The 23,043-nt window shown below is 44.1% G+C and overlaps 1 protein-coding gene across 16 annotated transcripts in view; it reads left to right on the plus strand.

Annotated features, from left to right (window-relative positions):
* The first annotated feature begins 7,341 nt into the window (after positions 1-7,341).
* CARD19 (caspase recruitment domain family member 19) overlaps positions 7,342-23,043 on the plus strand; it is an 82,102-nt gene continuing 66,400 nt past the window's right edge. For 4 of the 16 annotated variants that reach the window (XR_005930973.1, XR_005930972.1, XR_005930974.1 and 1 more), the window contains exons 1-4: positions 14,319-15,321; positions 15,538-15,638; positions 17,992-18,134; positions 20,133-20,286. Coding sequence is in view for 12 of the 16 variants with exons in the window: in XM_041118779.1 (XP_040974713.1) it covers positions 15,581-15,638; positions 17,992-18,134; positions 20,133-20,286 (355 nt within the window). In the remaining 4 variants the exon portion in view is untranslated. Of the gene's footprint in view, positions 7,560-11,148; positions 11,221-11,680; positions 12,090-12,149; positions 12,174-14,318; positions 15,322-15,535; positions 15,639-16,022; positions 16,285-16,306; positions 16,401-17,991; positions 18,135-20,132; positions 20,287-23,043 lie in introns of those variants that run through there. The other 12 variants (XR_005930975.1, XM_030043507.2, XM_030043508.2 and 9 more) reach the window with 12 other exon arrangements.

The raw sequence follows: 23,043 nt of genomic DNA on the forward strand, positions 1-23,043 counted from the left end.
GAGTGCTCCATATAAAGGGGTGATGTCATTTTTTGGAAACCTGCCTTCTTTTCCTGTTATTAATCTGTTTGCTGTGTGAGGAAACAAGGAGGGGGCGGGTCTTGTTTTGTCCATTTTGAATAGTTAAGTAACTGATGTGGCTCTTATTCTGCTGTTTATAGGCACACACATGTATATCTTAGAGTTACAGTATAGTTATTTTTGTTCAAGTTGAAGCCTTATTTATTCTCCAGTCATCAGCCGTCTAATGGGTACTGTCACATTCCTGTCATCATGGAAATATCTTATAGCAAGCTCCAGTAATTGTTTTATTGTATATCCCACTTGTTATGAATCAGGTATCCTCTTAAGACCTTCAGTTCTGAGGTTTTGGTTTTGAAATTCAAATTATTGTAGCTTGCTGGCAGGCCTAGAAGTGCCCTGTTCATCCTGGCCATACTCACCAGAGATCAAAAACACGTGCTTGAACTTAAGCTATGTGGAAGTTGTAGCAAAGGAGCCTTTTTTTTTGTTCCTAATAAGCTCGGTTCTTCTATACATTACAGCAGGCTGCAGCCCTGCAATGCACTTCGCAATATGTGCTGCAAAAAGGAGAATGGATATACTTCTCAACATTCATTCCAATTAAGTTCTCAATTCATTAAATTAATATTAGGCAATGTTTATCAGGACACATTTGTGCTGCGAACCGTTTTGCCTGCAGTTTTTCGGTACCCTGCCAGACCCAGCCAGCTTCTGTACCCAGATGCACTCTTGCATCCCATGTGCAGCGTTTGCTTCTGGCTGCATGTGGGGCTGGCACCGGCTCCATTGCCCGTCCCACGCCGCCAGCCCGGCTGCAGCCGCGCCAGGCAGCTTGCAGGGTCGCTGGCGATGTTTGGGAGGATGCATAGGGGTCAGAAAGATTTTGAGAAAACGTGTTCTAAAGTCTTGGCGCAAGGCAGTCCCTAAGATTTTGAGAAAACGTGTTCTAAAGTCTTGGCGCAAGGCAGTCCCTAAGAGGGGCCAGCTGGAGGCCCTAGCAGGGTGCCCTCAAGTGGAAAATGGGATGCAAGGATGTGAAATCTCTGCACAAAGCTACGCACTCCAGCCGTCACAGCAGCAGCTCTTCCTCACTGCTGGTGTGGGACTTTCTGGCAGGACAGCTGGGAATGGCTGGGCTCCATTCGCTGGAGGAAAGCACTCCCGGGTCCTGTTTGAGAGCGAAGGCTTGAATAGTGTCAGTGGTGAAAGTCCGCAGGTGGATGAGAATAAAATCAAAATGTGTGAAAGGAGTATAGAGACAAACAAAGGCTGGGAAAACCAGCCAAGCATCCAGGATGCTCCTGTACATATGGCTGGTACATTAAAATTAAATGAAAAGAATTTAAAGACTCTCCACATAATAAAAGGTAAAACTGAAGAATAATTACTAGTGCTTGTGGGACAAATGATAGGACTAGGATCTTGGTATGGTAAATGATAGCTTGTTCCAAGTAGGACACATGAGAAGAAAGGTCTATACATTCTCTGAAGTTCAGCATGGGGTGAAATGCTCATTAATTAATGCCTGTGGTTGGAGAACGAAGGGTGAAGGAGCGTGGAGCATGGGCTGCTGGGCGTTCAGTGCTGTCTCTGCAGTTAGGAGGAGGAGCTGGGAGAAGAAGTTTACTTGGGGAAATAACAGAACCATCTTTAATATTGGGTGACTTTATTTGTCTAATTCTCTGCTGCAAGAGTGTACAACCATGAGGAGTTTGAACGTATGTCTTGGTGACTGCTTTATTTCTGAAGGTGATGGGAAGTGGGGTGGCAGTTGCTTCTGACTATAGCAGGGAAAAACTTGTTAAAAATCAAAAGTGACATTTGGGTGAATGTGAAAATAAGTGACATTACATTTTTAAGAAAAAGAGGAAGAGCAGCAGAGTAAGGAAAATGGGCTTCAAAAAGGCAAATTTTGACATACTGAAATAACAAGTATAAAGGGTCTATGCTGAAACAATCTGATAGATGGAGCGCAGGAGAGCTGGCATTCACTAGCAGAGACTGTTTAAAGGCATGCCAGACAAACCTGATGCAGAAGACAGCAAAAAGTCTGATACAGCTGCTTCAGGAACTCTGAGGACATGTAAATCAGAGTGGAAAAACTCAAAAAATGGAAATGTGGCAGATGACTGAGGAGCACCACAAAAAGAGGTGAGTGGAGCTGTTCAGAAAGGTAAGAGGTAATGTGAGTTACAGCACGCAAGGGAAATGAAAGAAGAGAAAAACACAGTGGAAGAAACAGAGTAAAAGTACAGGTAAGGTATTGCTTGGGAAAAGCAAAAACGGACCAAGAGAGGACAACCGCTTAATGACTACTTTGGATCAGGCATCATTGAAATGTTCACTGGTTAATGCAATTAATTTCAACACAGGACTGGGATTGCAGCCTAGAATAAAGCAAGAAAAAGATCACAATATTAACATAAGTTTGATTCCATGATGAAATTCTTCCTAAAGCACTAAGGAATCAGCTAAGCAATCATTGATACAACTTCAGGAAACTGTGAAGGGACAAGGGAGGTCTTAGAAGATAGGAAAGGGCAAATTAACTGTAATAAGGGGCAAGTAGAGAACGTCAAGAAGTAGCAGAATGAAGGTGTGTCTCCGATATCCAGAAAGAGTGTAGGACAAATGATTAAACAATCAGTTTGCAAAGAAAGCACCTCTCAACCTAGGATTAAACAGAGTTGTAGGCATGGGAGGGAACTGCTCTGTACTAGTAGTATCATGCCTGACTTTTCAAAAGCAGCTAAGGTACACGTGTGAAGGGTGGCCCAGTTATGCTTCATCCTGCCTCTCTGCAGCTCTTCTGAATTTTCTTCCTCTTCCACATCTTTGTGATTATGTTAATTGGATTTCATGATTTAGCTCCCTGGCATTTTAATTTTATCACATGACTTTAAAATGCAATAATATGATTGCAAGTCACTGAGTGAAATAAATTCACTTCTTGGGATGTCTGGGTGAACACACTGTGTGAGAAGGGAGCCCAGTTACCCTGTTCTACAGATGAGGCCAATCCGAGTAATGTTTGATGGGGGAAAGGAAAACCTTGAAATGACAAGGACATTGATAGCCATGGGAAGCAACAGAGAACGTAGGTAAATTTACCATCTTTGTGCCAGAGCATTGGATTACTATCATTTATTTAGGCGTCTAACACAGGAGGCAGCAAAGTTACAACAAGATAAGGAAACAACACCCATACTGTTTTTGTAAGATTTGTGGCTCGGTTCCCTCTGGGACTGTGCTTAGTTTATGACGGCTGCACCCCCTGGAGTTAGCTTTATTGCTCATGTAAACATTATTTATTGTCAGAAGAAAAGTAAGTGCTGTGCAGGAAGGAGATGAAAGCAGCTGAGAATCTCAAATAGACATTTAAAAACTCGTATTTATTAAGTTAACCCTTAAATATTTGCCAGCCAGTGGTTTCAAATGGATTCAGGCTCCCCCTTCTGCTACAGAAGACTTGCATTTCCTTGTATTTTTATGGAGCTGATGGCTTGCACTTAAAGAACAAGTTAAAATGCTACAATCTACATAAACAAGCACAAGACAGCCCCCTTCCTGCATGGATGCTTATAAATTAATTGATGTACATTACAGTATGACAGGCTAATTCTTCACAGATTTAAAAACTGGCAACAGTGTTTATCAGAGCAATTGCTTATTTGCATTCCCTCACCCTGTATTTTAAAACTGTTTTCCTAGAGCAGGTAACTCTGCTAAGGCTGTTGCACTCGTCTGTTGTTAAGCTTTGACTGCTTGCAGAGAACCAAAAGACAGTTTTTAAGATCCTATGCTAAATACTAAACAGGGAATGGTTTTGAAGCCAGCTTACTACTATTTGCTATAGGAGGGTATCTGATCCTTACTTCCTTTTAAATGAAAACTCATTCTTTGAGACAAAGGAAAGAATGCATTTGCCATGCTGGAAACCTGCAGTGCCTGAACCTGGGAAGTGCTGAGTGCTCTGCATGGGAACCCGCTGAACCCTGTGCCTGCAGCAGTAAGTCCTTACAGAAATACCTCCTGTGGGGAACACATACTTGTATTTGTGGGATATCACAGAGTACAGTGTTGCCAGATCCTGTGATTTTTGTCACAAGTCTCGTGATATTTTCTTAAGCCACAAATGGTAGAGCCCGATGCATATGTGAAAATCACAGCTTCTATTTAAAAAGAAAAGGGTCTCACACTTGAATTTAAAGGGAGAAGTTTCAGTCCTGAAGTGTCAAACAACAGAAAAAACACACAAATCTCTTACGTTTCTTTGATGGTAGTGACATGATTTGGGGGAGGCCTGACTCATGCATGATTCATGAATACTTAAGCTATCAATGTATGTATGTATGACCTTGACATGTCTTGAAAGAAAGGGAGCGACTACATTTTGATCTGGATGGAGCAATGAAGCTTGGGATGGACACCAGAGTGTCTACCATAGAGTTAACATTGCTTTCATGGAGACTTCCACATGGATTTTTGGCCATGCAGGCTTTCTCCGGGACACCTGCCCCTTGGGTATTATCCTGGAAGTCTCTAAAGATGCTGTTTTCCTCAGCATGCTCTGCCACTGACAGTCTAACTTTTGGTTATGGGCTAGTATTGTTCAAAGTTTCCAGGAGAAACCCAGAGAAGAGGCAGGACTGTGAAACTGATGGCATGTGACAACCTGCAGGAGGTGGCCCATACCACTGGTCTGAAACAGCATGGCATCGGAAAGCAGGAGTCCTCTGGTTATACCAGACATCAGCTGTAAGAACAGGATATAAATGACTGATGGTCAGGCAGAGATCTCTAACAATTTTGCTTCCAAAACAACCCAGTCATCAGTGATGTCTTGGAAGCAGAGTAACAAAATGAATCTGCTGTAACTTATTGTCAGATGCAAATGGTTTTTGCAACTGTTTACTTTCTTTCAACAATGTCACGCAGCACAACTTTTTAATAACTTTAATTAAAGGGTAGATGTAATTGAATCTTCCGCTTGGAAGGATCAAGAGGAAAATTTGGCAACATGCCAGCTGGTAGCTTTCTAGACGGTTTACAATTGCACCCTTTCATACCATTGATAGCTCAGCATGAAGCTGTTGAACTGTGATACATATTTATTTTGTTTAGGCATTTCTTAAGTGTTCTGTGGAAGTTTCAGGGAAGATCCACATAAATGCTACCTGATGACATCTGATACGGTTTACAAGTTATCTGCAGAATTTACACTACTTTATATACTGTAATGCAGTACTTCTTGTGCCCAGAAAAAACACCTGAGGCAAGAGTAGAAAGCAACATCACAATAAGCACCTTGCAGGTGGAGGACCTCCAGCCAGAGCTTAGACCTGCATGCTCCTCTGGCTTGCTTCAGAAAGGTGGCTACACTTGATTGCGTCTATAGGCCTGTTTCATCTTCAGCACATTTAGTAACTGTTGAGAAGTTTAAGATCTTTTGGGGGGGGGCAGTAGGGTAGGGTAACCAACAAATGATCAGAAGTCCAGAAAAGCTAGTGATATACGTTCAAAATATCCTTGGGACTTGTTTCCCCTCATCTTGGGCTTATTTCCCCACAAGAAACAGCTTGACAAGTCAGCTCACAGGCAAGAGCCAGATAACAACCTCCAACAGGGGTAAAGCAAGATTCCTCTATGACATTTTAATAAACTCTTGCTATGGGGTGGAGCAGTACCTTTCAGATTTCAGGTGGTATTTTGAGCTACACCTCATAACACATGACTATGCAAAATCTGATCAACTCCTGTCCCCCTAAAAGTGATAACAAGGAACCTCATTTGTTTCTTCCTTCAGTAACCTGAGCAGGTGACCTTTTCTACTTATTTTTTAAGGACTATTATGAAGAGAGAGATTATTGAGAGAGCCCATGTTGAAAGGCTCTTGTATAATCATTCCACAACCAATAGCCATTTCTATTGTCGTTGCACCCAGAACGTATCAGCTGGTGGGAACACTGTGTAGTCCCCAGCACCCTGCACATCAAGATGTTTCAAAAGCCAGTCTCCATTCCTAGTAGCTAACGCTAATGCAATGATGGAAACACGAAACTCCTCTGGCACAGCAGCAAGCGAGGCAGTGAAAGTTCATCTGGTGTAAAGCAGAGCAGAAGCAGCTTGTTCCCTGATGCTATACTTAAGCATGTGTGTGTTCAGACTGCTCATGTGTTTCAAGGTCAAGGTCAAGGTCATGGAGTCTGCAGTGGCTTCTAATCCATGCCCAGATGCTGGCCTTTAATTCATAAATCCCATGTGTTGCACGATGGCTGCATACCATCCTTTCTGTCCTTCCTGGCCCGTGGTGTCAGGTGAAGCACTGAGCTGGCAGGGTGATGATTTCCATGTGAGGACACCATAGACAAAGTGGCTTTGTTCTCTCTCTGGAGCTCTGCTGAATGTCAGTTGCCAAATCTGTCAGCTGTTTATTTATACACCTATTTTAAGGGGAGGATGCTCAAATGGCTTTATTTGCTTCCTGCCTTCAAAGAATTTCAATGTTTTGGGTTTTTTTTAGAAAAAAAAAAATTAGTTGAGTATTTTTTCTCATGTGTATAATTTGATTTGTATTTTACAAGGGAGCAGGTATTGAGCTAAGTCCAGTTTTGAACAGGTATGTGAAGCTGGCTGTTCATTATCCCATGTACAACCTAACAGCCAACACAGTAACTTCTATAATATTTTCAAGATGATTTATGATCAGTATACAAGGGCTTATTCTATATACTGACTTTTCCATTGTGCCAGGAACAAGAGATACTCAAGTTTTCCATTATCTGCATCATCTTCTTGTTTTACTAACGCCACCAAAATTTTAAGGATAGGGTGTCATACAGCAGAATCGAGGTGCATGTAATTCACTCATGTAACGAATACAAGAAGTTAAAATTGACCAGGGATTTCCAGACCTGCAGATGCTCCAGGCTGTGATTTCACCTGTCAGTTCTGTTCACATCTAATACTTTGGCTTAGCTGGTCGGGAAGAAAGAGCTGAGAACTTGTGGTACAGCTTCTGCCTTTGTGTTTGGAGTCAGAATCGTTTTTTTTCATCTCCTTCTAACCAACGAAGAAATAAAAGGTGATTATACCAATAAAAATACTATGACTATATGAATAAGACTGGAAAATTACCCATTCTATATGCAAAGCAATCCTAGAAATTATTAGCACAAAAAATATATAAATCCCATAACTCTGAGTAAACAAACATCTTGGTTTTCAGAGCTGATTACACATCCCTTAAAATCAACAGCAAACTGCCGCTGGCTCCCAGGAGTGAAGGAGCAGCCCCACATTTGCACTGCCGGGGTCTGTGCTCCCAGCAGCCGTGACCCACAGACACCCGGGAGGTCTCAGCCGGCTGTGCGCAGCCGGACCCGCTCCTTCCCAGTGTACTTTCGCTTCTCCAGCTTGGCAGTGACCTCTGCTTGTCCAGGCAAGGAGGACAACACTCCAGCTGCCCCGCTGCTGTATGTGTACCGGGCACAGCACAAACCTGTGACACCTATGGATGATGCTCTACAAGACATGTAAGTGCCTATTTTTAATGAGGAAATTGGGCAAAATGACTGGTCTGAAAAGTCCGAATCTGCGGGAACAAAAGTGCGGAGCCAGGAAGGGCAGCAGCTCTGACGGGAGTGGCCAGCCGGTTGCTGTCTTCCCATTTTTTTTTTTCCCTTCTTAGAGTCTGTTTTTATAAATGATCAGCTAAAACTTGCTGAAGGGAGCTTAGTGTGTAATTTGAGCTTTTAACAAATATTTCATTGTATTTTCTTAAACACAAAGAAAGACTTTGTTAAATGAACTGCCTCCACTGTCTGGATTTAATTTGCTCCTAAAGAGATCCAGTCCTCTTCAGCTGTGGGAAAATAAGAAACCATATTGTGATTTAACAATTAACAGATAAAACAAGAAAACACTACATGTCAATGCTGCCAGGACAAGGGTAATATTTAGTAAATCAAATAATTCACTCAAATAAACAAATCAGTCAGATTAGCAGGGGGGAAACAGCAATGGCTTTTGAGATTAGCTAACCAGGAAATACATCTGCTGTCCTTTAGATGCTGGGAAGTAAAACATTGTTGGGCTGGTCACTTAGCTTAGCCACTAAATTAGGAGCTAGAAATCTGAAATGAATCTCAGGGGTTCAGAAAGGAGTTGGGCTCTGTCGGTGCAGCATGCCTGCCGTCGGCAGGAAGCGAGGGCTTTGCACAGTGCCACTCAGTCTCTGAGCGGTTTGAAAATCAGCGTTACTCGCCTCAAAGAGCGTAAGGGTTTTGCAGCACTATTTGCGTACGGCTCATTGCTGTTACTAGTACCGTGAGCGTGTGTCCTCCCTATCCGGCTGTGCTTGTTGAATGTCACAGATCATACCGTGGGAGGGGATTCGGTGGCCCAGCTCCGGCCAAGTATGTGCCTCCCAGGGACGTGCCCTGTGCATGCGGGCGGGTGTCCCTCTCTGCTGCCTCTGCCATGGCCGTGCGACTCCCCGAGGACCTGTCTTTCCAAGGCAAACCTAACAGTGATACAGCTGCAGAAGTCTTGCGTGCCATGGGCATGAGGAGGAGATATATTTAACCCTTGATTCTTGTTTCATTATCTGTGTGTATAGGACAAAAATATCTCCAGGCAATGTGGCACTGTATGTGGCAGCACTCCTGAATGACTGATTTTCACTTCCATTTCACTCCCAGTGCTCAGAAACAGTCTGCTAAAAAACATTTAAGATTTGTATTAGAGATTTCAGTTTATGTCACATTAAGACGACCAGGTTTTCAGTTTTGTGGTTTAGGTTCTGGTAGCAATTCCAGGGAAACTTTTTAGCAGAGCACAAAATGCAGTGAATTCACAAGAGTATAAAATGGTCATAAAAACAAATCCTCAGCATGCCCATACTACCACTGCTTCTTAGTACTAGGCAACACCTCTTGTTGTAATATTTTAATATACATATGAAATAGTCTTAAAAATATGATAAAAGGATTATAGAATGACAATTTCCTTTCCACAAGGTGCCTGTTTCTGTCACTACAATACATTGCCAAAAATCACTCTGATACAGGCATGATGAAGGTCTCCATGTGTAATAATAATAATAATAATAATAATAATAATAATAATAATAATAATTCAAAAAACTATTTTCATGCTGTTCAGAAGATCTGGATTCCTGAGGGTAAATGGAATAAACTCAGGATGTTTATACTCTATTCGTCTTCCCAAGGACACGCACCATAAATGTCACAGCATTTGACAGCACTAAAAATATTTCAATGAGGTTTTTTTTCCCGTGTTCTTACACTTTCTAGATAAAGAAGCTGCTTTCATTTGTAGTATGGAGGTATAGACCAACATTTTCAAGAGTAAATGTGGGGGTGCAGGTATCTCGTTTGTTAATGAAGATGCATATAATCGTGTGAGTTTCAGCAGTTCTCGCTGTGCTCACCAGGAAGGTCTCTGCGATGAGCTCCTCGGAGCCACAGCACAGAGAGCGCAGCGGGGTGCGATACGGTGCTGGGGCGGGACACCGCTAGAAACTCCACCCTGGCAGGCAAGGCCAGGCACCAAAACCAAAGGCGAGAGTATCAGAGAAAGAAATTATCCGGAAGAAAGCTTCAGGACTGTGTGGCTAACCCTGCTAGCTGGAATGCTGCCCTAGGACATGCTAGAAACGCCCCAGTACACCCTAAGCACAATCTCCGGGGTTGTGCTGAATATGACACTTCCTCCGTGAGACCACCAAGTGGCAGCACTTGCAAACTTCCAGCAAATTCTCTTTTTTCATCCTTTTTTAACTCCGGCTAGCTGGAGCTGTGTCTCATAAGAGGGTGTACAGCACGTATCCAAGCGCAAAGTCAAGTCCTCGCTAAATCCTTCCTTACCTCCCGTTTGGCAACTCGTGCCTACCCTGTAGGCTTCAGAAGTCCCGGCCTGTCAGTTGGGACATGCTGACTTTCAGCTTCAGTGCTACAAATTCCCAAGACGCCACACCACTCCAAGCAAGGGGCCGTACCTTTCGTTATCTCTCTGTTTAACCAGTCCTGGTATATTGGTCTAGCTTTTACACGCTTGGGTTAAGATGGCACAGAGGCAAAACAGGGCAAACCTTTCAGGATCTTGTGGACTAGTGGTCATCCACGCAATGGTCATGGTTCCTGGGTGAGGGTGTGTCTTGCTGCCTGGGGACTTGCTACTTAAGAGAAGCTGTTTCAGTAAGAGGCACCTGTGCGAGTGCAGTTGTGGGGTTGAAGCATTTTATGTACCAGTCTGGAGGCAGCGTTGCCTCCTGTGATTTCAATCTCTCTGGAAGATTTCTGTCCCTCTTCAACATAAATATTTTCTTCACGGTTTCAACACCAGTCATGATTACAAATCACCCTGTGTCTTTGCCGTGTTAGAAATCCGCCTTTTCCAATACATTATAAAACCACCAGATTTTGCAGTAAAAAAAAAAAATCTGCAGTAATAAATAATATATCCCTTCCTTTATTGTGATTTGCAAAGCTAAGGTTCAGCCTCGCTCCTCTGCAGCATGGATACCTAGGAAGGCATATTGTCCTCCATACCTCGCTGGGTAATTAAGTGCCGATGAAATTTTGCGCTAGCAGGAGCTTTTAGGATGCACAGATTTCCTTGTACTTCTTCCCTCATGAAGTTAATATATCCCAATTAATTAGATGCTCCACTGCAAGCTTTTCTCTGCTTGAGAGAAGTCGTACCTGCTCCTTGGACTTGAATAACTACCTGGCAAATTTGCCTTCCACATCAGCGCTGCATTTAAACAAACGTGTACAGCGCTGCAGCACGAGAAGAAGTACAGATTGCATTCGGGTGTAACGAAAAGGTAGACGGGGTGTCTCGAACAGTTAAATTACGCGTGGAATGACTAACTGCGCACTGGATGGTCTCCCGCCCGTCAGAGGTGAAGGCGTCCATTCGCACCGCCCGGCTGCACCACAGCCCCGGGTGACCGGGTGAGCGCAGCCGTCACACGCGGCGGCGGCCGACCCCTCCGGCCGGTCAGGGCGGCGGCACACCCGCCGCGAAACGCTGCGGGCCCGCCCGCCGCCGGCGGCAGCGCCTCCTCCGGGCCCGGCAGGCGCCGCCCCGCCCGGCCCGGCCCGGCCCCGCCGCCGTCCTCAGCCGGAAGGCCGGCAGCCTGCCGGCGGGCCGGGGCCGCCATGGCCGGTGAGTGCGGGGCGGGGAGAGCCGGGGGGGGGGGGCGGGGAGAGCCGGGGGGGGGTGGCGGGGCGAGCCCGGGGACTCGGCCGGCGGAGCCGCCTCAGGCGGGAGGCGGTCGCTTGCCGAGGCGGTGCCGCCGCTTCGCTCCGGGGGTCCGTGACTGGAGGCGGTGGGGTGGCGTCGCGCCTTTCGCGAGGGCGGGTGTTTTGGTGCCTTCGGCGCCCCGTACTCGGGCCGCCGTCGGCTGCGAGGGCGGCAGTGGCTGCCTGATGGCGGCTCGCCCGTGGGCCCCCGGGACGCCGCACCGGCCCCGCGGGGGACGCTCCGCGGGTGGTGGCGCGGCCTGCGTCCCGTCCCGCGTCCCCCCGGCCCTGGGGAGCTGGCGCCGCCCGGCCGTGCCGGCCCTGGCCTGGGCGCCGGTTCTGGGCAGCCTCCCGGCGGCGGGGCGGGGGGGGGGGGGGGGGTCTTACAGGGGCGGGTCGGAGCCGGCGCTGGCGTTTGTGGCCCCAGCCAGGCCCGTGTCCGAACCGGAGCGCTTGCCTTGCCCCGCCGAGGGCGGCGGTGTGCCGTGCCCGCCTCCAGGCGCAGCCGGTGCCGGATTTCGCACTTCGGCACGCCGGGCCCACGCTGCGTGTGGGTGAAGAGAGACCCGCCGCTGAGGCCCAGCCTCCATCTTCCGCTTGTCGGGAGCGTGCCTCCGCAGCTGCGGTGCGCGCCGGCTCTCCTGGCTACTGATGGCCCCCTTGTTTTAGCCTTTGTATGAAGCAGCTCGGAGGACTGGGAGCGTGTCACAACTGCCACGCCCCAGTATCAGGAGCATTTTAATATTTTGCTCACTGTTTTACCATTTTTTCTGTTTTAAAAAGATATTTCAGGAAAAGGTGAGACACTGAACTTGCTGTCAAAGGCTCTTGACTTCTGGTTACTAACTTGCCAGTAGCAGCAGCAGGTGGCAGTGGGTGAGGGCGGCACGTCCTGTTTCACCTCTGTATCGCTGCTTCCAGCTCAGAGGAGCAGAGCAGTTGCTCTTCATCGGGGGTGTGTTTGGTAACCAGTGCAATCTGATCATCTCAGACCATTTCTCTGCAGCCAGATTCCTTCTTAAAGCCTCAGCAGACCTTTCCTGGGCTCTTGAAAGGGAAAAGCCAAAACCTAAATTAGCGTTAAGCTAACGTTTTGTTGAGAGACTTTTTCAGCTCTTTGCTGAGGTGCTTGAGCAGGGAGTTTGTATGGACGCGTACAAATGGCAGGTCACGTGCCTTCAGGTTTTGGTTGTCGGCTTGCCTTTACAAAGTTTATGAAAGTCATCCAGGAGTTTTACAGGAAGTTGCCACCTGTGTTTGCGCTGCACAGCAGCAGATACCGTTGAGGTTTTTGGAATGGATGTTTACAAATTATGTGTGTTGTTACAGAGAATGTCAGAGGGATGTGGTGGGTTTTGTGTCTGTTGTATTTAAATTTATCTGCTTGTGATGATCCTGTCTGTTTGCTTGGTAAAGTGAAGGAGGCTTTTAAGGGAAAAACAAACAGAAGATGAAACCATAATAAAGATGCAGTGGTGTCAGAGATGGTATCAAGAGTCCTTATGTAAATATTGGTGGAGTTATTAGTTGGAAAGGTCTACCTGCCTGACTTAAGGCAGTTAGCAGCATTTATGCTCTTGGGGCCCAAGCGTGGATGAGGGTGCTTACATGTCACAGCCACAATGAGGAGAGGCTGATCGCAGCCTACAAATTTGAAATGCAGCTGTATTTATTTATTTACTGTGATAAACTTGAGGTGGCAATGCAGACCCCAGCCTAAGGTGGCAGGTCCGTAGGGCCATGTGGTTTTATCCAGAAGGGCAGCGCAGGTAGATCATAGAGGAGCATATGCAGGGGACTGCGAGAGACAATATCCCATTTGACATTCCTTGCACAGAAAACAATGTGGGGTCTTTTATGGTAAGAATAATTAAGCAGAATCAAAATTACAAAGGGGTTTTTGACAGCCGCTCTAACCTGAAGGTTAGGTTTTGTGTTATCAGTGTGTTGTGCCAGTGGCTACTACCACCTTTCAGGGACCAGACCCCTCACCACAGGCCTATGGAGCAAGAGCGCCAACGCCACAGCGCTTGTCTGATGTCCTGGCTGCTGCCAGGGTCTGGCATGCTGGTGCCTAGGTCAGGAGTTGTCTCTGAAAAACTCTCAGTGAACACACTCTGCTGTTAAATTAGGAAGAGCTTTGGGAAGGGTCGCTATGTCACCCTTGACGTTTTTTCTGCAGGAGTGTAGAAGACAGTCTGGCATGTTACGGTCACATACGATCAGATTTTTGATGAGCCTTGTTACTTCCAAGAGCGGAATATCTTTCAACAGCCTTAAAATGCTAGCACTTAGTATAATGGATGGGTCGTTCTGCCGCTATTGCCAAAAACCTAATTGCCCATTTGGAAGGAAGAACAGAGATGTGTCATTTTATGAAGCGTTGCAATGGGGGAGATTTTTACCTGCAGGTGAAAAATGATGAGTGTGTTGCTTTGTTAGTGTCATTTGCTGCTTGCACATTTATCATCACTGTTTTTATGTATTTTATTCTCTGTTTGAGGAGCTGCTGGCTACAAATAACCAGTAATCTCTTGGTTTTCTCTGATATCTCTTAATTATACGTGTACTACCTTTCCTTCTGTGTGTGCGGTCAGGTGCAGGCTGTATATGTTAGCATGGCATGCATATGCTGTATGCCAGAGGCCTTTTGTACTTTGACTAAGAGAAAAAAGCAGTTGTGTATGATGTGTCATGGGCTTATAGTAATTATAAGTCAATAACGTGAATCATGTTTTCTTCTCAACTGTCAAAAAACAGTTCCTGGGTTTCCTGTCTGTCTCTTTGACAAGTTTACATTTCCTCTCAGTAAGGAAAATACCGACCTTTTTTTAAGCAAACTTTAGGTCAGCTTCAGTGACGTGGTATCCAGTCTTAGCTGTATTTGCTGCCTCTCTTCAGTGAGGCTGAGCTCAGTACACTGCCAACCCTCCAGCTACGTTGAAGCCTGCAGACTCCTCCACTGCAGCTGCGTGCTTGAGCAAACCTGCAGCTGGGTCCAAAGCCTGTGGACAGGATTAAGCCCAGTTAGGTTAATGTTCTGGTGGAGGAGAAGGTGTAACTGCCGTAACATCAAATTACAAATTCGGAGTTAGATGCAATCCTCATGCAGTCTGAGGGCATTAAAATACCTGGCAATGCCATGCCTGTGCTGTAAGCTGTGGTTAATTGACCTGGTCTCCTGATTTTGCAGCTCTGAACTTTCTAGGCAAGTACCGGGTAACGGCACGACTGTCCTCTTAATGCTGGGGTGACTCCTGCTTAAAACCAAAATCTTAGCAAGATTTTAAATTTTCCTTGCAATAACTGTCATCTCTTTGAGGCAGTGAGATAAAAGGTGGATAGGCAAAATATCCCAAACAGCTGCTCCTTAAATTCTTAAGACCTTGACAGCACATCGGTAGGTTGCTGCTGTTGCGAAGTTACCTGGTTTGGGGTTTCTGTTACTTGAAAATGTAAATAATGGGCATGTTCAATACTATGTTCAATGCTGCTTGTGATCAGTGATTATAAAACCTCATAGCACGGACATGTTTGTACACCCATAACTGGGCCATGACTGGCAGGGCATGGGAGCAGGTCCGTGCCATAACAAAGCTGCCAGAGCTGCTGGGGCAAGCTGAGCATCGTGTGGTGGCTTCAAATGCACACGTGTGCTTTCCAGATACCCTTATCACTCCAAAGCAGGGTGCCACGTTCCAGCCGCTAGGATTGGTGGGGCTTTTTTTGTTTGTTTTCTTTAAATTTAGTGGCTGGAGCACAATTCTGCATTGGTGGGTGGTGTTGGTGGGAAGTTTCACTTCTCTGGTCTACCAGAAGCCTGAAGGCAGTTCCTTGTGTGCTTTGGGCAGAGATTTCTCAGAGTTAGAGGCGAGATGAAACATTTCGGAAGAGGGAAGTGAGATACTGGAAATTACTTCTGCTCTGCTTTTATTGAGCTAGTGTTGAGCTTGATAACCTCTCTTCAGGAAATTTTGAACCTTGCACCACATCCTAAATACTGAACTGAAGTCATTTGGAGGAGGTGAAGGTGCAGGCAGGTGAAATGTCTCTGTGGGGATGGGGAGGAAGCAGACTGCCTCATGGGTGCTTCTTAAAAATGGAGCATCCCATAGGATGGGAGAAGTGTCTTGCAGATGCCTGAGCCAGGTGTAAGACCTGTCCTTGGTAGGCACAGTTTAGCAGTAGCCAGAGAGTCCAAGAGCATTGTCTCATTCTCTTCTCCTGCCTTTTGGCTTAGATGGGAAGAAGACATAGCCACCCCTGAAATCACAGAGAGGCTTATGCCCCATAATACAGTGCACCAGCGCGCAGGTTTCAGGTGGCAGCAAAAAGCCCTCGGTAAGACTGGTGATGGTTTAATGAGTGTGTGTAAATGAAAAGTGCCGCAAGGACTTGGAGTGCTCATGATTGCTCAGAAAATGATCTTGACTTAAATGCGATCTTCAGTTGGTCACAGTTAACTTCACTGGTGTAATTGCTGGTAATAGACTTCTGCGTGCTGCCTGTGCAGGTATCGGTAATGACAAGGCAGCAGCAGAGCAAGAAGCAGGGAAGGAGATGACACTTTGAGCCTGCTTTTATTTTATTTTGTATACTCATTCTGCCAGATCCTTGTCATGCTTTTAGCACTTGCTGTGGTTTGTTGTTTGAATGTCAGTGGTATTTGAAGTTTAATTGCTTTGTGAGCTGTAAGACCCTGGTTTAATGCATGTTTTTTGTAAGTTTGCAGAAGGTACAGAGTTGTTGGTGACACTGAGAGTCACTACAAATCATGTAGCTGAGGCAGAAGAAGGAGGAGGAAGCTGCAGGGGTTGTGGCACTTCATTCCCCAAAAAGTATTTGCATGAACAGACACCACAGTCTCCTGGTCCTTGCCTCAGCCTTTTGTGCACGCCAGTGAGTTGATTTGAAGAGGAGGAGTTTGATCTCAGCCCTGAATCAGATAACATGGATCTTCTTGCAACAAAGAGGAATTGCACAGCAAGTATGTCAGGGCAGTATGTTTCTGACAGTACACGAAAAAGCTGCCTTAAGAACAAGCCGTGGAAAAGTGAGGCATTAGAAACACATGGAAATAATAAGGTGTTCTTAAGTAAGAATGTAACTGAAATCCTGTTGTGCCTGTAGAATCGCAGCTCTCTATGCAGTATGAATAGCTGTGCGTTCTTGTTTGAACAGGAGTGACACTGGCACTGGAGAAGTTATTAGTGTGTGATGGCCACACTGGGAGGTTTTCCTGAACCCTTTCCTGCAAATGCTCTTAGTCCTATAGAGATACAGAAAAAGGACAGTGTAATACAAAAAAACCCAAACATGATATAGAAAGGGCAAGGCCTGTGTGTAGGTGCAGTGCATCATGCCAGAGTTTTCTGGCTCATTTCCTTCATTCTTTTGTTTATCTTCTCTAATTGCAGGGAACAAAGGGCTGATGCCTATGTATTTTCTGGTAGCCAAAATACCATAAAACCTATGCATTTGCTTTAAATGGGGAATATGGTGGGGGTGGCAGTGTTTTGGTTTTGTTTTCTGTGCTGCTTGGTTATGAAGTCCTGTACTGACATTTTAACACTTATTTCAGACACAGTCATAAACATTCTCTTTCTGAATCTGATAAGGGCACAGTAACCTGTGGAACCAGTCTGTGCCTGTATCTTAATCTAGGGACTATAGACAAGCAGCTATAGGGAAAGCTATGCTCCTGCAAAATCCATTGCTGTCAAACTGGAATTGGTTCCTAAACCAAGAGCAAGTGTGTATTTGTGTATTTGCAGAGCTTGGGGTTAATAGAAAAAGATGTGGTGTATTTGTATGTGTATTTGAGTGTACCTCCGTGTTAAAAATGTACTGCTTTTTGAATGCCCTTTCTCCCCACTCCTGTGTGAAGTGAAGGCAGAAGTCCTTCCCTAAAAAACTTAATGGCTCTTTGGCAGAGATGCTGTTCCTGGTGTTCCAGTTCTGTTTCAGTCTGGGCAGTTTCTGCTGGACAAGTTGCTGAAGTCTCCCGTTAGACCAAAGGCAGCAATAAACTCTTGGAGGGTTGGGTGATGTTAGAGCCAAATCACTCCGTCTCAGTCAGCCTCTGGCTTTGCCTGGCTGTGTGAGCTTCTCTGCATCCCCTCCCACCCCACGCTGTGCTGCAGTTGTCAGGTGCTAAGCAGCAGGCAAAGACCAGCCCTGTACTGTACACCAGTATCAGTAAAGTACGTAATCTGAAGCCAAATTTATGTCCTTTTACTGTTCTACTTCAGAGAGAATGTCTTTCTATGAAATACATATTTACATCAAAAAATTATAAAACGAACACGATAGTTTCAAACTCCATCGTAATCTGACTTCATAAATGATAGAAAACTTATCTTCAGTGATTTAACAACTTTAGGCCTGTATTTAATTAAATATCCATCAGTGCTTGACATCTAAATAATTTAGAACCTTCTCCCTTTGGAAAGAGAGAGGCAGCATGGGTGACCACCCAGGGGTTCAGAAGTGTGTAATTTTAAGGGGATGGGTCTTTGAAAGCATGTGGCTATGTTGTGTTTCCCTAACAGATAGTCAGCCTTCCAAAATTACATGATGGTGGTAATTTTATTTTAGCTGTTTAACCAGTGTTAGGAAAACAAAATTTACAGAATTTAAAAATGGCTTGCTAATTAACTGGTGTGGTTTGTTCTTTGTATTATTTTATCTCTAGATCAGTCGTATTGTCATCGGCTGCAGCACGACATGTATTTTCTTACAAGCAACAGTCGACTGAATGAGCAAGTGGTTGATAAAATTATTCTTCAGCTTAACAGAGTCTACCCCCAAATTCTTAGCAATGCAGAAGCAGAAAAGGTAATTTGATGAATTTTACTATATCTCTGAATGTTGCATTTTTTTGCAGGTCAGTAGCACGGCTGCCCTCTTCCTGACTTGACTCTTGGTGCCACATGCAGCCAATCTTCCTCACCTCTTACTTGCTGACCAGTTGTATCTGGGATCTCATATCAGAGGAGAAGTCACAGGGCTGGCACATTCCCTGTGCTGGGTGGTTATGAGAGAGGGCACTCTCTTCAGCAGCACCTTAATGCCACAGTCCCTGCCATGACGTCTGATGCTGTGCATGCAGAAGCACACACACTCTCTCTCTCTCTCTCCCTCTCTCTCTCTCTCTCTCTCTCAAACTGCTTATATATGGTTATATATATATATAAAACCACTCCTTGGGAAGGATTGCACCCATCATGTGACCAAATGCCCTGCATGCTTGCCTCCTCACATGAGTCGGTGTGGAGTGGAGTGTCAGATGATCTGTGCTGCATCCAGCTGTGTCCACAAAATCATCTATATTAGCTTAATCAGTTTTAGTTGCTGATTAATGTGATTAATAACTCTGAGTATTGGTAGAGAAGGGGGGCATTAGTCCTACCTATAAGTGTGGGAGCTGTGGGAAGTGGGTGGAATTAGTAATATCTTCCAGTGGTGCCACTATGTATGGAGGAAGGCTGCCTGCTCTGGCATGAAGCTTTCTAAGATGGGTAGCCATTTTTAGGAAGAAAGATTTTTTTAAACTTGTGTGGAGTGAAAGTTAAAGTCAGTTAAAAGCTTCCTAGATCCTACTTATAACAGTTTGTACTTGCCCTCTGCTGACTTACTTGTCTGCACAAGGCTTGGGGTTTTGGCATACCAGTATTTTAAGATTAGGAAAAATAGGTCTAATTCTGTCATAATCAAAATCCTTGGGGATGAATAGCATTTTGGTGATGTAGAGCAGTGCTAGATCATCAGCTGAGCCAGTCCAGCCACTCAGTTATGATAAACAGTGTGACATGCGCAATTAAAGATCATCTCATTCCCTCAAGAGCTTCAAAATAAATGCATAAAGAATCTGTGAAATTTAATTTGTGACTTCTGCACTTAGCAGACAGAAATGAACTGCTTTCACATAGGTCCAGGCAAGTTTCTGTCAACTCTATTGAGTGTTTAGGAAGCTTACAATCTCAGCTATATCTGGTAGACCTTTTGTTAGAATAAGGAGTGTTGTATAAGGTATGTTGCATTCCTGTCCCCCTAGAGTAGGAATTGATCCTAAGTAAGTATACTACAAAGGTTATCTACTGTACTGGTCTGAAATATGCTTTGCTGTGAATGGCTTTGGATGTTTTCCAAATAAGCTGAAATTGGTCTGATGTGTGTAAGACTTCATTCTCTTTGTAAGGTCTCCTAATATTCATCACATTTTGGATTACAGAAAAAAAGTGCTTTCTTCTGCAGCTGCTTACCCTGTTGCCTGAGTAATGAGAATTTGTACATGTTGCACTGGGTATGCAGCAGTTAATTGTGCTGGAAACAATGAAACATGTAATCTTGGAGTGATGAACACTCCAATATTGGGACTAATATAAGTAGTATAAAGTACCTTTTTGGGTGATCATTACTAGGCAACTAAGGGAAGACTTAAGAAATAAAACTTTATAATAAGATTTGTTGAGATTTTCTATCAACAACTGTCAGAATCAAATTGTAGGATACTAAGTACCATGTTAGTTCGAATGCAGAGAAAACATCAAATGCAGAGTAGCTGTCACTTTATCAGGACAGAAAAAAGAATGAGGGAAGGCAGAGGCAATATGCTCTCCATCAAGCAGTGCTGACCAGATGGAGCTCAGTGTCTTGAAGACAGCTGTGCAATGCATGTATATCCTTTTTAGGTACCCCTCATTTTTTTGGCCCATTCTTTTAGCAAATATAAAACATGCTGTATATCTTCACTCCCTGGCATATTGTAAAGTGATGTAAAATTGATTTTCAGCTGTTGTAAGCTCTCTTCTGATAAGTGCTTTTCTCTTACAGTTCAGGAATCCAAAGGCATCACTCCATACCAGACTTTCAGATCTGATAAAGCACCTTCAAAAGAAAGGAGACAGGCACTGTCAAGAGTTTTACAGGGCTCTGCAGATCAATGCTGATGAGCTATATAATGACCTGCCAAGCAGGAAAATCTTGAGTAAGTTGATTTGTCAGTTGATTGAGTTGTGGATTTCCTCATCAGTGTATTACAAAACCTCATTTCAGATGAAGTTTAGGGTATTTAAATAACCTAAACAGGTTATTTAAATAATTTTTGGGGTATACCTTAATTCCTTCTGACTGGAATTTTCCAAAAGCTGTAAGGGGTTCTTGTTATTTGTTGACTAGCGTGAGCAGTCCAAAACTCTTTGGTTGTTTTGAAATATGAAATATGTCTTAAAACAGTTTAAGTGCAACATTTAAGACAGCAATATAAGTTGTATGAAGAACAATTTCTCTTTTCATAACCATTGCTTCTTAATGGCTTGTTTGTTTCCTCTGTGTTTATTCTTTGTAGCACATAAGAATATTACAAACCTCAAATTTGTTAAGCTCAAAACTCTGGTGGCCCAGAAGCTTGGCTTTCCCTCAATCCATAAATCTCCAAGTTGTGTCTAGGTTAACGTGAAGCAAACATTCATAGGTCCTTGCATGAACTGTGGTATTAATCACTTAGGATGTGTTTTGTGCAGCTGACAGGCCTGACTGGCGGCCATAAAGCTGCCCCCCAAATATACATGTATGAGCTTAAGGACTGAGGCTCAACAGATTTATTTCTATACTGCAAAGGAGCTCATTTCTTTAAGGGAAAGTATCAAGCCTGACTTGCCAACGTGGGATAATGCTTGCTATGTGTTGGTGGGTTTTTTTTGTTGGTTTTTTTTTTTTTTTTCCCTACCTAATGAACTGGAGAAAAGAACAATGTTCCAAATGGATGGGAAATATGTTCAGGCATCCCGCATACTGAAATGACTTGAGGAGCTTGAGGGAAAGCTCTCACATTCAAGTTAATGAAGCTGCAAAAGGACTGCAGTTTAAGAAATCCTTGTAAAGTATCTAACAGCCCTAATGCTTCACTGGCCAATTGATTTCTAATTGTAAGAAACTCCACAGTTAGGTGCTGGGGAAGTTTTACACATGTGGGTCAAACTCCAGTGAGATTCAAACCATTACACCAAAAGTCCATAGGTTTAAAAAAGCCAATTAGGCCTCTTTTATTTCTGGAGTGAAAATGGCGTGTAAAATTGTAATTACCTTTGAAGATACTGCATTGTCTAGGTTCATTTCGCTTTTCATTTTGAAGGAAAATGTTTGTATCTTCTCAGCACAAACACATACCAGTGGAAGACTGCACCATTTGCCTGCCTGCACAGGGAGGCTGCAAAATTACCCCAGGTCTCCACATCCATACCTGAACCCTCTTGAACTGGGAAAGTCTGGGCCCATCCCTGCCTCAGAATCTCAGATGAGCATGAATCCCTATTGATTCAGCCTCGCAGCAGCTTTAAGGCAGTGATTTACATCTGATCTTCACCTTGCAGAAGTCATGCCCTTTGAGGGAACAGGCTTTTAAATCAAATAGTCTTGGATCTATCATTTTCACCTGGGTAGAGCTCGAGCAATAAATTTTTCAGCCAGGCTGACTGGAAGGCAGCAGACAGCCTTTATTAATTAAAAGCAACTTAAGAAGTCTTAGTGTAGTCACTAAGAATAAAATTTCAAGTGTGTTGATGGTTTAAGAGTTTAAGCTCTGTTAATGTTCAGTAACACCTTCTACAAGCCATTTCTGAAAGTGTAGATTAACATACGCGTACGCAGTAGCCAAGGCCTGACTACATCTCATATAGACGGTCTGAATTCAGTTGAGTACTAGAAATAGCATAGCTGTGACCGAGTTCATCCATACCCATAAAACTGACATTGAAAGTTGTGCAGATATTGCAAAGATGAACTCTCACACTGCCTCATGCTGTTGTCGTGCCTGGACAAACCAGCTGAAAGGGGGGTCTGCATGAATTTTTCACTTTTAGCTAGAGCATAAACAAGCTTATCCCTGCACCTGATTTACGTGGTTACTTCTGAGAGCTTTTACTCAGGTAGCCACATGAGTTGGCAGGGTTAGGGCTTCTCATGTTCAGACTGCACGTAACAAGTACATGTTCTAGAAGTGCTTCACAGAAAAAATAGAGCTGTTTGTGGTGCCCTGAAACTGTTTTGCTGCTGTTGCATTATGCAAAGGGACTCCAGTAACCATAAGTCATTAAATTCTCTGTATCTTGGTACACTCTCTTTATGTTACCATCCTCAGAACCATGAGAATAATTTAAATAACTGAGTTAGAATGCTACGACATGCTGAGACTCTGCAGTTTCCTTATATTGACCTGAGAAGGAAATAATGAGATGATTGTGTTAATATGTTTGCTGCTGCTTAGGAGTTCTGTAACTAAAACAAATGTCTGCATTCTGAGTTGAATGGTCGATAAACATCTGTGCAGCATTTTAAGCTAAAACCACAAACAATTCTGTTCTTCAGGAAAAGCTTCTTTTTCAGTATGAGGCATTATTTCTCATTTAAGTGAACTTGGACATTTTGAATGTTAAAAGCATTATCCTTCAGACCTCTAGCATGTACAATTTTTATGTTACTCAAATGTTACTCATAGCAGTAGTTGTTAAATTTGTCAAATTTAGCACAGAGCATTTACCTAATTGACACTAGAGTTTCTAAATGTGAGGAAAAAAGGGAATCCCTAACATGGGGACTTTGTTCTAAGTGCAGACTGAATTGAAACAAGCAGCGTTATAAACACCTGGAGAAATTATTGGTGAGGACACTCATGAACTATGGCCAGGACAGAGTTCTGTAAAAGATTACATGCAGCTGTAGATACGAAAAATGTTTTCTACAGAGG

The sequence above is a fragment of the Aquila chrysaetos genome, chromosome 20, assembly GCF_900496995.4.
Source record: "Aquila chrysaetos chrysaetos chromosome 20, bAquChr1.4, whole genome shotgun sequence".
NCBI classification, from domain to species: Eukaryota; Metazoa; Chordata; class Aves; order Accipitriformes; family Accipitridae; genus Aquila; species Aquila chrysaetos.